The sequence below is a fragment of the Stomoxys calcitrans genome, chromosome 4, assembly GCF_963082655.1.
Source record: "Stomoxys calcitrans chromosome 4, idStoCalc2.1, whole genome shotgun sequence".
In the NCBI taxonomy this organism is placed as follows: Eukaryota; Metazoa; Arthropoda; class Insecta; order Diptera; family Muscidae; genus Stomoxys; species Stomoxys calcitrans.
Window position 1 is genome coordinate 4,292,238 of NC_081555.1, and position 15,432 is coordinate 4,307,669.

The window sequence follows — 15,432 nt, forward strand, 5'->3', positions numbered from 1 at the left end:
TTTAAAGCATTTGTGGTTGGTTTTTTTTCTGTCTTTCGTATTGGTGAAGGTATGTAGGTTGGTGTCATATGGGTGTGGGAGGAGTATCTAAACGTAGTAGTGGAAAGGCTGGTGCTTTGTGTTCTAAAATAAGAAAAAAAGGCCTAAGTATTAATATCAATTATATTCGAATTTACAACAACATCAATGTAGAAAAAAAGTCGAAAAAGGACTAACAACACAAAAAGAGGGAAACCAAAACTACTTGGATTTTCTTTACAGACACCGATTACGAATTCACTTGGGAGAGCTATTACTACAAACTATCCCCAGAAAAATAAAGAAATAAAGGATGTCCCATCAATCGTTAAATAAAGCATATCCTGGGGATGGCTTCGCTAGCAATCGAGGGGATCCTTGATTTTATGTGCTGCAGTGAGTGGGTGAATGAGTGAATGAGATCTAGAGAATAAATGAAAAAACCACAAGGAAATAATGAACGTGTCTGGCAGTAGGACAGAGTGAGTGAGTGAGAAAAAAACCATGGGAAAGTAAACATTCTAAAGTTTTTGGTGTTAAAACATTAAGACTAGCAGGTTCATTACTCTTGGGGAGTTTTTTCTTTAGAGTTCAACAAAACATAAAAAAGTAACATAAACTAAGTGAGTGATTGTTTTCAAAAGGTCAAAGAAGTGTTTTTGGTTCTGTTTTATTGAGGGATTCATTCTGGGTTTTTAGGGGGTTTAATAGGGCCAGGTTGTCAAGGTCAACAGGACTTGGGTTTTGCAGGTTGTTGGTTGGTGTTGTTGTTGTTATGTTTCGATTCAAATTAAAATTTATTCAAAACAGTAGTAGAGTGTGTTGTGGCACAGAAAAGTTAAAATATGTTTTGCGCTAAATTTACATTTCTGTTTTCAAACAAATCAAGGTGAGTAGAGAAGAATTATTTTTTTTTTTTATAAAAAAAAAAAAAAGTATATATATGTGGTATAGAGAGAGAAAGAGATTAAGAGTTATATAGAGAGTTTTACATATACAACAATTGTATACTGCTTATAGAGTTAAGACAGTCAAGTAGAAGAATTGATTTTGGTTTTTGTTTTTTTTGTTTTTCAATATTTTTAATATTAAATCTTTATTCATCTTACGAGTTAACACGGACTCGAACTCTGTACACATCAGGTAGTTCCCTGTAAACAAAAAATCGCGTATGACATTTCAGTTGGTGGTTGGTTAGACATCATTTTGTTTGTTGCAAAATAAGATACAAAAAAAAAATTAGAATTCAAACAATATAGAATACAACACAATTGAACATAATTGAAATGTGAAAGTGAAGTAAAAAAACTGAATGTGTGTGTGGAAACAATAAAATTATACAGTATGAAATTTATGTGAGTGTACAAGAGAGACAGTTACAGTCAGTTAAAGTGAACAGAGAAAATACTTTCAAAATAATATTTATGAGCGAGAGGAGACGAGTTGTACAGTTTTCTTTTTTTTCGATTTTTTAATACGCGTCTATACAAAGTGTAACTATATATTTATATATGTTGCAGTATTGCTTGTTGTCTGTATGTGTAAGTTGCTCTTCAATGCGAACAGCCCACCTGCAGCCTCCAACTCATTGGTAACTGAAATGATGTACTCGCAACTCCACCACAATGTTTTGTCACCTTTAGGTTTTGTTTTTTGTTACACGTAAATTTAATATTAAATATAATAAATTTCAGTTTTCTCACAACACAGTAGTCGAAAAAAGTATTCGTCATGATAAGGTTCTTCAATAGTGAAGTATGCAAAGTGTGGTCAACGAAAATTTAAACTGTTGATTTGTCTCTCACATAAATTGAAAATTGATAATTGGCAGAACATGCTCAAATTCAACCTAACTGAACGTTTCTTTTAAATTTATAAACTACAAAAATGTTTTTGAAGGGAGTATAACTGCTAAGAGGACTTTTTTGTAATGCCCAGCAGCAAGGGATGTTCATGAAAGGGTATATAAAGGGTGATTTTTTAATTATTATCTTTTTGGCAACACTGGTTTTAACAGCTCACACACGTTTCGTGTTAAACATTTTCTGGTTGGTCTATAATTTAACCATGAATCGTCTTACAAACGAACAACGCTTGCCAATATTGAATTTTATTATCAAAATGAGTGCTCTGTTAAGAAAGTTCATTACGCGCTTCTTCCATCTTATGGTCAGTTTAATCGTCCTAACAAGCGGCTATTCGGGCTATTGTAACTAAATTTCCCAGAAAATTTACATTGTTGGACACTAAACCTCCAGCACACTTACGTAGAGTATGGACTGAAGGAAATATCGCAGCAGTATCGGTCAGTGTTAATCATGGCCATCAATTATCGATTCGCCGCCGTTCGCAGTAACTGGGCCTCTGTAACTCAACAACGTGGAAAATGTTGCGTAAGGATTTAGGTGTGAAGCATTTCAAAATGCAGCATGTGCAAGAATTTAAGCAGAACGACCAACCCCAACGCAGAATTTTTGGTGAATGGGCTTTTGGAAAGTTGGGCGAAGATCCATTTTTTTTTTCAGTCAGTGTTAATCATGACCATCAATTATCGATTCGTTGCCGTTCGCAGTAACTGGACCTCTGTAACTCAACAATATGGAAAAGGATTTAGGTGTGAAGCCTTTCAAAACACAGCATGTGCAAGAATTTAAGCGGAACGACCAACCCCAACGCAGAATATTTGGTGAATGGGCTCTTGGAAAGTTGGCCGAAGATCACATTTTTTTAATCAAAAAATTGTGTTCAGCGACGTGGCTTATTTTTGTCACGATTCGTACGTAAGCAAGCAGAATTGTCAATTCTGCAGTGAAGATCAGCCAGAAGCATTGCAAGAGCTACCAATGTATCCAGAAAAAATCACAGCTTGGTGTGGTTTATGGGCTGGTGGCATCATTGGACCGTACTTCTTCAAAGATGATGCGAATCGTAATGTAACTGTGAATGGTGGGCGCTATCGTGAGATGATATCCAAAATTGTTTTGTCCAAAATGCAAGAGCTTGACTTACATTACATGTGGTTTCAACAAGACGGTGTCACATGCCACACAGCACGTGTAACAATGGACCTATTGAGAGGCGAGTTCGATGAACATTTGGCCGCCTAGATCGAGGGATTTAACGCCTTTAAACTATTTTTTGTGGGGCTATGTTAAAGCTCATGTCTACAAATTTGGCATACTGGAAGACAACCTTGAAGCATTTATTCGTGAGATATCGGCCGCAATGTTGAAAGAGTATGCCAAAATTGGACTAAGCGGATGGACCATTTGAGGCGCAGTCATGGTCAACATTTGCATGAAATAATCGTCAACCATTAAATTATATGGAGTGTACTTTCGATTCAAATAAAGATTTCATCAATTTTTCAGATTTTTTTTTGTCTGTTTATCTGTCAAAAGTCTGTCTATCTGTCGACAGCGCGCTAACATTCGAAACAGTAAAGTTGAGTGCTTGAAATTTTGTTTAAATACTTATTTTTAGTGTAGGTTCGTTGGCATTGTAAAATAACCAAATCGCTACATTTGCTGATATGGCTGCCATATAAACCGAGCCTCTAGACGGTGCGATTCTTATCCGATTTTGTAACAATTGGTCTATAATCTGATATAACTTCCATAAAAACCGATCTCCTGATTTGACTTCTTGCATTCTGTGTCGCAATAGCCATGTCCGTCCGCCCGTCCGTCTGTCGAAATCGCGATAGCGGTTGAATGCTAGCCGCTTGAAATTTTGCACAGATACTTTATATTGATGTAGGTCTTTGGGGATTGCAAATGGGCCATATCGGTTCAGATTTGGATGAAGCTCCCATATAAAGCGATCTCTCGATTTGACTTCTTGAGCCCCTGGAAGCCGCAATTTTTGTCCGATTTATATGAAATTTTGCACATGGTGTTCTGTTATGACTTCCAACAACTGTGCCAAGTATGGTTCAAATCGGTCTATAACCTGAAATAGCTCCCATATAAACCGATATGCCGATTTCAGTTATTGAGCCATTGGAAGCCGCAAGTTTTGTCCGATTTGACTGAGATTTTGCACATAGTGCTCTGTTATGACTTCCAATAACTGTGCCAAGTACGGTCAAAATCGGTCAAGAACCTGATATAGCTCCCATATAACCCGATCGCCCCATTTGATTTCTGGAGCCCCTGGAAGCTATAATTTTTGTTCGATTTGGCTGAAATTCGGAAATTGGTCAAGAACCCCATATAGCTCTCATATATACCGATCGCCTCATTTGACTTCTTGAGCCCCTGGCAGCTAAAATTTTTGTCCGATTTGGCTGAAATTTTGCACATAGTATTATGTTATGACTTCCAAACAACTGTGCCAAGTACGGTCCAAATCGGTCAAGAGCCTGATTTAGCTCCCATATAAACCGATCTCCGGATTTGACTTCTTGAGACCCTGGAAGCCTCAGTTTTCATTCGATTTGGGTGAAATTTTGAATGTAGTGTTTTGTAATGACTTCCAACAACTGTGCCAAGCACGGTCCATATCGGTCTATACCTAAGCTTGAACCGATATGACCCATATAATACAATGATCGCCTTGTGCTGGCGACATTTGTGAGGTACTTTGCCATGTAAAAACTTCTCCCCAAAGAATTGTCGCAAATGGAGGACCATTATCATTAGCCTTAAATATGAATCGGACAGCACTCATTCATATGTGAGAAGTTTGCCCCTGTTCCTTAACGGAATGTTAATTTTTTTTTCTTTTATACATTAATATTAGCTTAATTAATTTTATTTATTTATTAAATATACTTTATTTAATTTTTTTTTCGTTTTTTTAAATATTTTCAAAAAAAATGTTATTTTGTTTTTTTAAATTTGCTTGAAAATTCATATTTGGTTTTCACGGGTTAAAGAACTTTAGATGACTTCTTCTACCACTTTTCAAAATTCATGACGAATACTTTTATCGATGATTGTTCTACCAAAATGTATTGGCAGTTCACCAATTAACCCACAATATCATCATGACATGCTTCGATACTTTTCAACGCGATGAGTTGACAACAATTACAGCCACATTCCTGGCCACAATTATCGGCAACATTACAGCCACCAATGATGCGGAGCTTGAGCTGAGCGTGCAAAGAGTCATTGACATTTATTTACACTGGGAGAAATAAATTGTTGTTTTTGTTGTTATTTTTCGTTTATAATTTGCTGATTGATTCTTTACAAGGAAGCATTGGGTGAACAACTGGAGTTACAATGTGTGTATTTACAGCGACTATAGTACAGATGATGCTTTTATTGGTTCAGAGTGTTATTTGGCAAGAAGAAAAAAAAATACAAGATTTTGCAAAAGTTTAACAGCTGAGTAATGCAATTAAATGTCTGGGGGGGCGACAAAAGGGCTAGGTGGTTGTGGTAGTGGTGGTGGTGGTGGTGGTGACAAGACGGTTGGTTGGTAACCGCTTGGTGGCAAAATTTTGTGAATTTTTCATGGAGAGCGAGCGGTTGGGCGGACTGATGAAAGTTGGAGTAGAATCTGTTAATAGGCCAATACTAACTAAGCTCAGCAATTGAAGAAAAAAGTTCTGTTTATGAATGACCTTTGGGTTATGTTCCATTGTTTTCTATGTGATTTGTACATCTGTAGCTGTTTCAATGACTGGCAATTTGTTTGATAGTTTGTGATTTATGTGTCATTGAATAATCTGTTGTTCTACTTTTTATAGAGAGTTACTACCAGAGAGGCCTTAAATTTTCTCTAAATCTATGATTGTTGTTTTTGTAACTGGCAACAAAATTAGAATTGTTTGAAATTTTAAAGCAACTTAAACAAACTGAGAGAATAAGAGGTAGAGTGAAAGAGGGAGAGGAATAAAATGAAAAATTGTTTTAACTGTAACAGAAGTGAAACCCAAAGGTTTAAAATCTAAATGACTCTGAACAACCTAAGGATTTTTTTTTAATAATTCTTGCTGATATTTGGTGGCCATGGTTTGGGGTATACAAATTCAGGGTGAATCGAAGAGGCTGTTAGCTTTGACACACTGCTAATTTTACAGGGGATGGATATACCATAACAACTTTTCTATGGTTATACAGATTAAATATTAACTTCATCATCATCATCATCATCATTGTTATAGTTATTCATCATTAACACTATCGTCATTATTTATAGAGAGTTTATCAGTTAGTCAATACATAGGAATAGAAGAATTCGTAGATTTTGTTTTAAATTTTGAAAACAAAAAATCATAAATTATACATATCGCTATATATAGTTATGTATGTATATCTATAAACATTATAATGGCATTCTTTTTTTTTGGTTAAAAAATGTCTTTTGAGAAGTTTGAAACTTACTTCAATGGCACTCGTATATAGTCGGGCAATTCGAGCACACAACGTTGCCTTAGGATACCTTCCCACAATTGGACACCAATAATGCCAAATATAAAGAACACAAAGAAACACAGCAGCAAAACATTGCCCAGCATGGGTAAAGTGTCCAAAAGCAGCATTACCAATATCCTCATACCTTGATTTTTGGGGGGGCGGAAGGGTTGTTGGGAAAATTTCAATAAGATTTTACATTTTTGTTTTTGCAATGGAATAGATTTTCTCGTATTGTCTCACATACTTGGTATTCGATTAATGGCCCTCAAGGGCCTCAGTACTCTTATTGTACGTATGGCGGTTAAATTCAAATTCTCCACGTGCATCACATACTCCAGCAATCCAGCCAATACTATGAAAAAGTCCAAGCGATTCCATGAATCTGCCAAATAGGTAGTTTTGCCATATATTCCCATAGCGACCATTTTAATGCACATTTCCAAGGCGAAGAAGGCAAAGATGATATCATCGAATGTCTAGAAAAAATAAAAATGAAAAAGACAAGTTAGAAAATTTTTTATTGGATTTTGTTGTGAAGGGTGGCATGGTTTCATAGGCTAAGCAATACACACATTGTAAACATTAGGAAACCACAGTAATTGATAAAAATGCTTAATTCTGAAAAGTTGAAAGGTGACAATTAACTGGGAATCTTCTATGCTAGGAGAAGGGGATAGTTCTGAGAATACAGTATACCACAAAACTTCAGAGTTGCTAAAAATAGATTTAATTCGTTCTTTGAATCACCTGAAGAGATGGAAAACGAAGAATTGAAACCTTGAAATAAAAGTAGCTACAAAGAATGTTTGATTTGCTATAATGTGTTTGCTATCCTTAAGGAGGTTTTTGTATTCTGTTTAAAACTCTACAGTAAAGAAGCAAAATAACTCTGACCTTAGGATGGAGGTATACTAATTTCGTTACTCTGTTTATAACGCCTCAAAATAAGCGTGTAAGTCCCCATAAAGTATTCTTGATCGTCATGTCATTTTAAGTCGATCTAAACATGTCCCTACGTCCGTCTGTCTGTCGAAAGCACGCTAACTTTCGAAGGAGTAAAGCATTATTAGGGGATACCCACCGCTAAAATTTTTTTCGATGTTCTCGCCAAGATTCGAACTCAGGCCTTCAACGTCATAGGCTGACAGCCTAACCTCTGCTCTACGGTGGCCTCTCCATATCCTGATATAGCTCCCATTTAAATGGATCGGCCGATTTGATTTCTTGAGCTTCCAAAAAGCGCAATTATTATCTGATTTGGCTAAAATTTTGCACAATGACTTCTCCTTTGGACATACACCTAAGCCAGTAATCGGCTTGTTGTGCGCTCTAAAAACTTAAAAGTAACCTCAAAAAAAAAAAAAATTAAATTAGGAATTCCGTGCTACTCACAAAATTCGTAAATGTTTTCAATACCACTCTCATGTTCATGTCTAGTATTGTATGCTCACCTTATTGCCGATATCTGTTAGTCACGAAAGCCGGGGAATGACAAAGGAAATGCTCCAATGTCTCATCATCTTCCCCGCATGACCTACACATGCTATCACTTGCCGCACCGATTTTACATAAGTGAGCTCGTGGTCCTATGTGTCCCGTTATGATACCAATAGCTATACTGGCCTCCTTCTAACTTCCTCTCAGTAAAAGCCTCGTCTTTTAACGATCTAGATCCCCCTATAGGATTTTCGCCGTCCCACCGACCGTTTTGCTGTTCCACAATATTGCATGCGCGTTCATCGCCCACTACCTTAACTCGGACTGCGTTGACCCGAAAGGCTTCGGATTAACCAAGTTTATTGACGGCAGTCCTCTGGCCTTCACAACTAAATCGCCTGCTCTTTCATACCCCTTTACTCCGTTATGGCCCGGCACCCAAACGATGGGGATTTTGCCATCCTCAGAAAAGGCGTTAATGTCCATCTTACGGTGCAAGACTGTTCGTGACCTTATCGTCCTGGTTGTTATTGGCCTTATGGCAATTTTGCGTTAGGTAAATATGCTCACACTCGACGTCCTTGCGTTAGCACCACACCACTTCACGCATTCCGTGATCGCCCGGATCTCCGCGTGCAGGACCGTATTATGGTCAGGCAGTCTAAAACAGATGTCAGTCCCTGGGTTCTCAATGTAGACCTCCAGGCCCACTCTGTACTCTATCTAGTATTGCCAGAAGGCAATACTTAGATTCCGACAATCCAAGACTGTGCCGCTGGCAGCAGTGCCTCGCTCTCGACCTTATGTTTCGTCTCAGGTATCCGATTGAAAACTTCTTCCATTCCTTCCAGGTTTCCTATTGTCGCCTTGATTATACCGCGTTGGTATGAGCTGTTCGCATCCTCAATCCAGTCTCCCATCGCCTTAAGTCTTGCTCTTTTTCTCCATAGCAGTCCACCAAACTACTAAGGCGTAAGTAAGTATTGGTCTAATCACGCTCCTGTAGAGCCAGTGAACTATCCTTGGATTCCGACCCCAATAACTGTGCGCCTTATCAGTACGCTCCTGAGTGTGACACTTCCAATTCAGTTTCCTGTCCAAGATCGCACCTAAATATTGGACCTTGTCAGATATCGAAATTGTCTTATTGAGGAAACGTGGTGCGTTAAATTGACCCACTTTCGTCTTTCTCGCGAACAGGCATATTTCAGTCTTCTCTGGGTTAACATTGAGACCTCTAGGTCTAGCCCAGTCATAGCCCATATGCAATACCCTTTTGGCCCCTCTGCATAGCTCGTTCGGATCCTTACCCCTTATGAGCATTATAACATCGTCTGCTACCATATAAACCGATATCCCGTTTGCGCTTCTTGAGCCACTAGAGGGAGAAATTATTATCCGATTTGCTATGGTCTCCAACATGCGAACCATAAAAAGCCTATAAATAGATACCTGCTAAAGAAGTTGTCAAAGGAGATACATAGTAGTTGAATCGATCTGGCTGAACTTAGCATTCTTTTACTTGTTTTAACATCATTCCGGGGGCCATATTTTCTGTGGTCATATTTCCAGGGGTCATATTTCCTGGAGTCATATTTCTTGGGGTCATATTTCTTGGGGTCATATTTCTTGGGGTCATATTTCTTGGGGTCATATTTTATGGGGTCATATTTCCTGGCACCATTTTTTCCTGGGGTCATATTTTCTGGGTTCTTTTTTCGCAGAGCCTACGGATCTGACATTCATATTTGAAGTAAGATGTCCATATTTCCTGTAGTCATTTCCTGTGGTCATATTTCTTGGGTTCATATTTCCAGGGGTCATATTTCCTGTGGGGTCATATTTCCTGTGGGGTCATATTTCCTGGGGTCATATTTCCTGGCGCCATTTTTCCTGGGGTCATATTTTCTGGGTTCTTTTTTCGCAGAGCCTATGGATCTGACATTCATATTTGTAAGATGTCAGGGTGAAATCAGGTTTCCCTTGTCAAACCCGTTAAAAATAATAAATGGCCATGTAGGTGCATTTTCACTCAAATGTTGGGACCTTTTTCTCAATAAGAATTGGGCCCATATATTTTGAGTTCATTTTTTCTGGTGTCATATATCCTGGGGACATATATCCTAGCGCCATATTTTCTGAGGCCATTTTTCCTGGGATCATAATTCCCGTGGCCATATTTCCTTGAGCCATTTTTCTTGTAATTTTTCGCGAAGCATATAGATCCGGCATCTAAACTTGGTGTAAACGGTCAGGGTGAAAGCCAGACTCACCCGTTAGGCGACAAATATTCATATTTTGAGAAAGTAACCGACATATTCAAGTTATGCATTATCACCTCAAGATTGAGACCATTTTCTCAATACGAATTGGGGCTATAGTTCCTAGGGACACCGTAGCGCAGAGGTTAGCATGTTCGCCTATGACGCCGAATGCCTGGGTTAAAAAAATCCCGTCATGAACATCAACAAAATTTTCAGCGGTGGTTATCCCCTTACTAATGCTGGCTACATTTGTGAGGTATCCTGTCATGCTAAAACTTCTCTACCAAGTGGTGCCGCTATGACTCGACATAAAAAAAGGAGGCCCCTTATCATTAAGCTTAAACTTTAATCAGATTGCACTCATTGATATGAGAGAATGAACATTCCATTAAGGAACAGGAGATACTGGAAGCCGCAATTTTTGTCCGATTTGGCTGAAACTTTGCATGTAGTGTTATGTTATGACTTCCAATAACTGTGCCAGGTACAGTCCAAATCGGTCTATAACCTGATATAGCTCCCAAATAAACCGATTTCTCCATTTTACTTCTTGAGCCCCTGGATGCTACAATTTTTGTCCGATTTGGCTGAAACTTTGCATGTGTGTTCTGTTCTTCCAACAACATTGTTAAGTACGGTCCGAATCGGTGTATAACCTGATATAGCTCCCATATAAACCGACCTCCCGATTTGACTTCTTGAGCCCCTGTATAAATTTTTAGCAGAATCCATGGTGGTGGGTCCCCAAGATTCGGTCCGGCCGAACTTAGCACGCTTTTACTTGTTATTTTTTTTTTTTTTAATTTTCAAGGTCTCCAAACATTCCTTTAAGTCTTTTCACCTTTTAACCTTAAAAAAGTCTTTGTCTTTTTCAATTCGTCTTGATATTTTACATCTCATGAAACGTTCTTTTGTTCTTCTTTAAAAAGATTCATTTTATGTTTTTTTCTGGAAAATTACGTTGGTAACAAGTTAATTTGGTTTCCCTTCCTCCAAAGGTTTGTGTAATGTTTCAAATTTAATTTTCATATGTTTTTATGGCATTTTGCCTAGGGAGGAGAATCTCTCAATTATTTCCCCTCTACATTCAATCAAAATCAACAAACTGTTGCTAAATCCATTCATAAGTCATTCCTACAAATTATCTGCTGACAATGTCTCTCAGTCTTAGTAGAGAATTTTCAACAAGCACACATACACACATATATACACAACCATGAAATATTATATATGGATGTATATATGTAGTAGTAGAATATGGGGCAATCCATGTTTAATATTTTTACAATTGTTCTTTAGTCATTCATCAAATTTTTCAGTACCTACAGCTATACTTTTGAAAGTTTATAAATTTTATGGTTTGCTTTTCGAATTGGGAGGCCACCGTAGCGCAGAGGTTAGCATATCCGGCAATGAGGCTGAACGCCTGGGTTCGAATTCTGGCAGGAAAATCAGAAAATTTTTCAGCGGTGATTATTCCGTCCTAGTGCTGGCGACATTTGTTAGATACTTCTCCCCTAATAGGTGTAGCTCTGTGGCACGCCGTTCGGTCTCCGCTATAAAAAGGAGGTCCCATTCATGCAAAATCGAATTTTTCTATCTATTATTTGGAAAATGCGTTGGTAGTTAGCAATAAAATTTCATTTTGTAATGCCATCTTTTGGAGCTAGGTTTACCAATTTTTAATACAGGGTTTTTTATTTCCTAAAATGTTTTTTTGTTTTTCTCGACTCTTTGATTTGTGATGGAATGTCCCATATCTTGACATAGATATCGTCTCAGTGGCACGTAAGAAATGGCGTAAAGTCGGCATGACGTATGTCTACGCATATCAGAAAAGTGAACAATACTGCGGCACAGCTTCGTGCTGTGGATGGTTATGGCGAAAGAATGTCTTGACGCAGTAACCATTGTAGGTGGATTGTATAGGGCAAATGATAGGGCTGATGGTGACTATAAACATTACGGTGGGTCAATTTGTCGATTATGCAAGTGGTTATGAAAATCGGAATCTACAACTACAATATTTCTAAGAAAAGTTGGCCAAAAAACCATGGCTGTAAACACAAAATCGAGCTCCGTGTTTTAACCGAAAAAATCTGATGATGAAACTAAACCCGCATTGATAGGGCCCATTCATCTAATTGACTTTGGGGTTTAATCTTTCACACAGTATTCTAGAGAGTATCTTGTATGCGATGCCTTGTCTCCTTTCTTGTGTACGGGACATAGTATGCTGAGGTTCCAATCATGGGGTATGCGTTCTTCTGGCCAGGTTGCGTAGACAAGCCAATGCATGCGCCTTATCGGCGTATCGCCTCCGGTCTTAAATGGTTCAACGGGTAACCCGTCGACTCCTGCTGCCTTGTTGTTCTTCAGTCAGGTCACAGCTATTTGGACCTCATGCTGACTAGGAGGTGAACATTTTATACCATAATCAGGGATTTGTTCCGCGGTACCCTCTTCGACGCCAACGTCGGACACTAGCAGTTGGGTAAAATGTTCTTTCCATATCCTCTGCATGTTACCTGTGTCAGTTACCAGGTGGTAACTGCAGGAGGGTGTGCCTGCATCAAAGCCATCGGTTTGATGTTTAATTTTTTTGTATAATATCTGGACTTCATTTTGACTCCTGTACATCTTAATTCGCTCAGACTCGCGTCTTTCCATTTCCTTTTTCTTTCTGCGGAATAGACGTTTCTCCTCCCTCTTTTCTCCGGATACCACTCCTTCATCTGGTGCGGTGCTACTGATTGCAGGTTTGCTCTGTATGCGGCATTCTTGGCTTCAGTCGCATCTCAACACTCTTGGTGGTACCATGGGTTTCTTGGGGGAGGCTTCCGGTACCCGTTTGTCGTTCCGCCCGTTCTCCTTTCCGTCCGTCCTTCTTTCCGTCCGTCCTTCCGTCCGTCCTTCCGTCCGTCCTTCCGTCCGTCCTTCCGTCCGTCCTTCCGTCCGTCCTTCCGTCCGTCCTTCCGTCCGTCCTTCCGTCCGTCCTTCCGTCCGTCCTTCCGTCCGTCCTTCCTTCCGTCCGTCCGTCCTTCCGTCCGTCCTTCCGTCCGTCCTTCCGTCCGTCCTTCCGTCCGTCCTTCCGTCCGTCCTTCCGTCCGTCCTTCCGTCCGTCCTTCCGTCCGTCCTTCCGTCCGTCCTTCCGTCCGTCCTTCCGTCCGTCCTTCCGTCCGTCCTTCCGTCCGTCCTTCCGTCCGTCCTTCCGTCCGTCCTTCCGTCCGTCCTTCCGTCCGTCCTTCCGTCCGTCCTTCCGTCCGTCCTTCCGTCCGTCCTTCCGTCCGTCCTTCCGTCCGTCCTTCCGTCCGTCCTTCCGTCCGTCCTTCCGTCCGTCCTTCCGTCCGTCCTTCCGTCCGTCCTTCCGTCCGTCCTTCCGTCCGTCCTTCCGTCCGTCCTTCCGTCCGTCCTTCCGTCCGTCCTTCCGTCCGTCCTTCCGTCCGTCCTTCCGTCCGTCCTTCCGTCCGTCCTTCCGTCCGTCCTTCCGTCCGTCCTTCCGTCCGTCCTTCCGTCCGTCCTTCCGTCCGTCCTTCCGTCCGTCCTTCCGTCCGTCCTTCCGTCCGTCCTTCCGTCCGTCCTTCCGTCCGTCCTTCCGTCCGTCCTTCCGTCCGTCCTTCCGTCCGTCCTTCCGTCCGTCCTTCCGTCCGTCCTTCCGTCCGTCCTTCCGTCCGTCCTTCCGTCCGTCCTTCCGTCCGTCCTTCCGTCCGTCCTTCCGTCCGTCCTTCCGTCCTTCCGTCCGTCCGTCCTTCCGTCCGTCCTTCCGTCCGTCCTTCCGTCCGTCCTTCCGTCCGTCCGTCCTTCCGTCCGTCCTTCCGTCCGTCCTTCCGTCCGTCCTTCCGTCCGTCCTTCCGTCCGTCCTTCCGTCCGTCCTTCCGTCCGTCCGTCCTTCCGTCCGTCCTTCCGTCCGTCCTTCCGTCCGTCCTTCCGTTTGTCGTTTATAACCGGAAGCTCTATTTTGATTTCAGATCCACAATATTTTAGGCAAATTTTCTTAATATTTGTCGTAGTTTTCGATTTTGATAACCGCTTGTTAGTTGGTTTTTTTTTTTGTCAACACAAATTGACCCACCGTTATATACATCCATATACGTATACATGCAGACACACTTATTTTTGCCAGTTCTATGTGTGACGAACAATATTTTGGCTGATATTCTATCTATGAAACATTGTATTTTAATGTTATCAAAAGTTTAAAAATGTGCCATAGCCATTCAGGCAAACAAACACAGATTGCTGGCAATATGAGTAAACGAGACGGGGGTTAGGAGAAAGTCAGACAACAAAAGACATTTTTGACTATGTTGATATGTTTGAAAATGTCTGCAAGGATTTCCTCATAGAGACATTCCCTACCTACATCCCTATTGAGATTTCAGGCGTGTAAATGCCTCTCGAATTACAATGCCGTAGAAAGAATACAAATGTGAATGTAGAAATATACAAATGTTTGCCTAATATTATTGTGTTCGTCTCATCTAGTCAAGTCAAGTGGAGAGGCAAGTGAGAGCTCTTGTTGAACAATAACGATTGTTTTACATGTTGTCACACATGGCGTATGATTGATATTTAATTTATCTTAATTAATCATACGCCCTGTGGTATAAAATACGTTAAAGCTACAGGTTAACTAGCCTCATGCGTTCAAAAGCAAATTTCCTGGATAATAGAGTGTAACACAATCAGTGCGGTAATCAAATGATTTGTGTAAATGTTTGTGTGTTTGCTTACCTTGCCTTGCTGTGTCATTAGCTAAGATTTTTTGTTGTGCTATTTTTACTTACCTGTAAAATTTTACAACGATTCGATTCACAAGCATCATCCACACACGGCTGATACATGCCCAGCGTGATGCAGTTGAATAAAATCACCAGTATCGATATACGCTCGAACCATGTGTTGATGGCAAAATCAATAGTTATCAAAATGCAGTTAAGGAAAACACCAAACCTTAACACAGGGCAACAAACAAAAACAAGAAAGGAAAAACGACAAGAAAAACAACAAAAAAAGGAAAAACGACAAGAAAAACTGAAACAACATCGACAACAAACAGATTACCAAGTAAGACCACATCATCCCAAGGAGAAGGATGAAAGCAGCAAAGGATGGACAGACACCAGCACACATGTTGCTTTGAAGCTGTCATGTCCAGCCATATGCTCCAACCAATTTCAAAGGCGGTTGTAGATGAGGTTAAACATTAAGAGGCCTTGTAAAATCTTATGACATATTTTTCTGGGAAATTTTAAGATAGACCCCCCAAAACACCTTAAAGAAGTGGCAATTTTATATTCAGTGGAATGATGCAATTTGGAAACAATTTTCTTCCTCCCATT

At 40.2% G+C, this 15,432-nt stretch overlaps 1 protein-coding gene across 5 annotated transcripts in view; it reads right to left on the reverse strand.

The window, feature by feature from the left end:
• The window catches only part of LOC106085736 (voltage-dependent T-type calcium channel subunit alpha-1G), a 194,727-nt gene that overhangs the window by 46,879 nt on the left and 132,416 nt on the right, over positions 1 to 15,432 (reverse strand). For 4 of the 5 annotated variants that reach the window (XM_059368128.1, XM_059368129.1, XM_059368131.1 and 1 more), the window contains exons 1-4: positions 14,878 to 15,003; positions 6,634 to 6,865; positions 6,357 to 6,531; positions 1,128 to 1,169 (exon numbers count right to left, since the gene is read on the reverse strand). In XM_059368128.1, the coding sequence (XP_059224111.1) occupies positions 1,128 to 1,169; positions 6,357 to 6,531; positions 6,634 to 6,865; positions 14,878 to 14,934 (506 nt within the window). In that variant the 5' untranslated portion in view covers positions 14,935 to 15,003. Of the gene's footprint in view, positions 1 to 1,127; positions 1,170 to 6,356; positions 6,532 to 6,633; positions 6,866 to 14,877; positions 15,004 to 15,432 lie in introns of those variants that run through there. The other variant, XM_059368132.1, reaches the window with a different exon arrangement.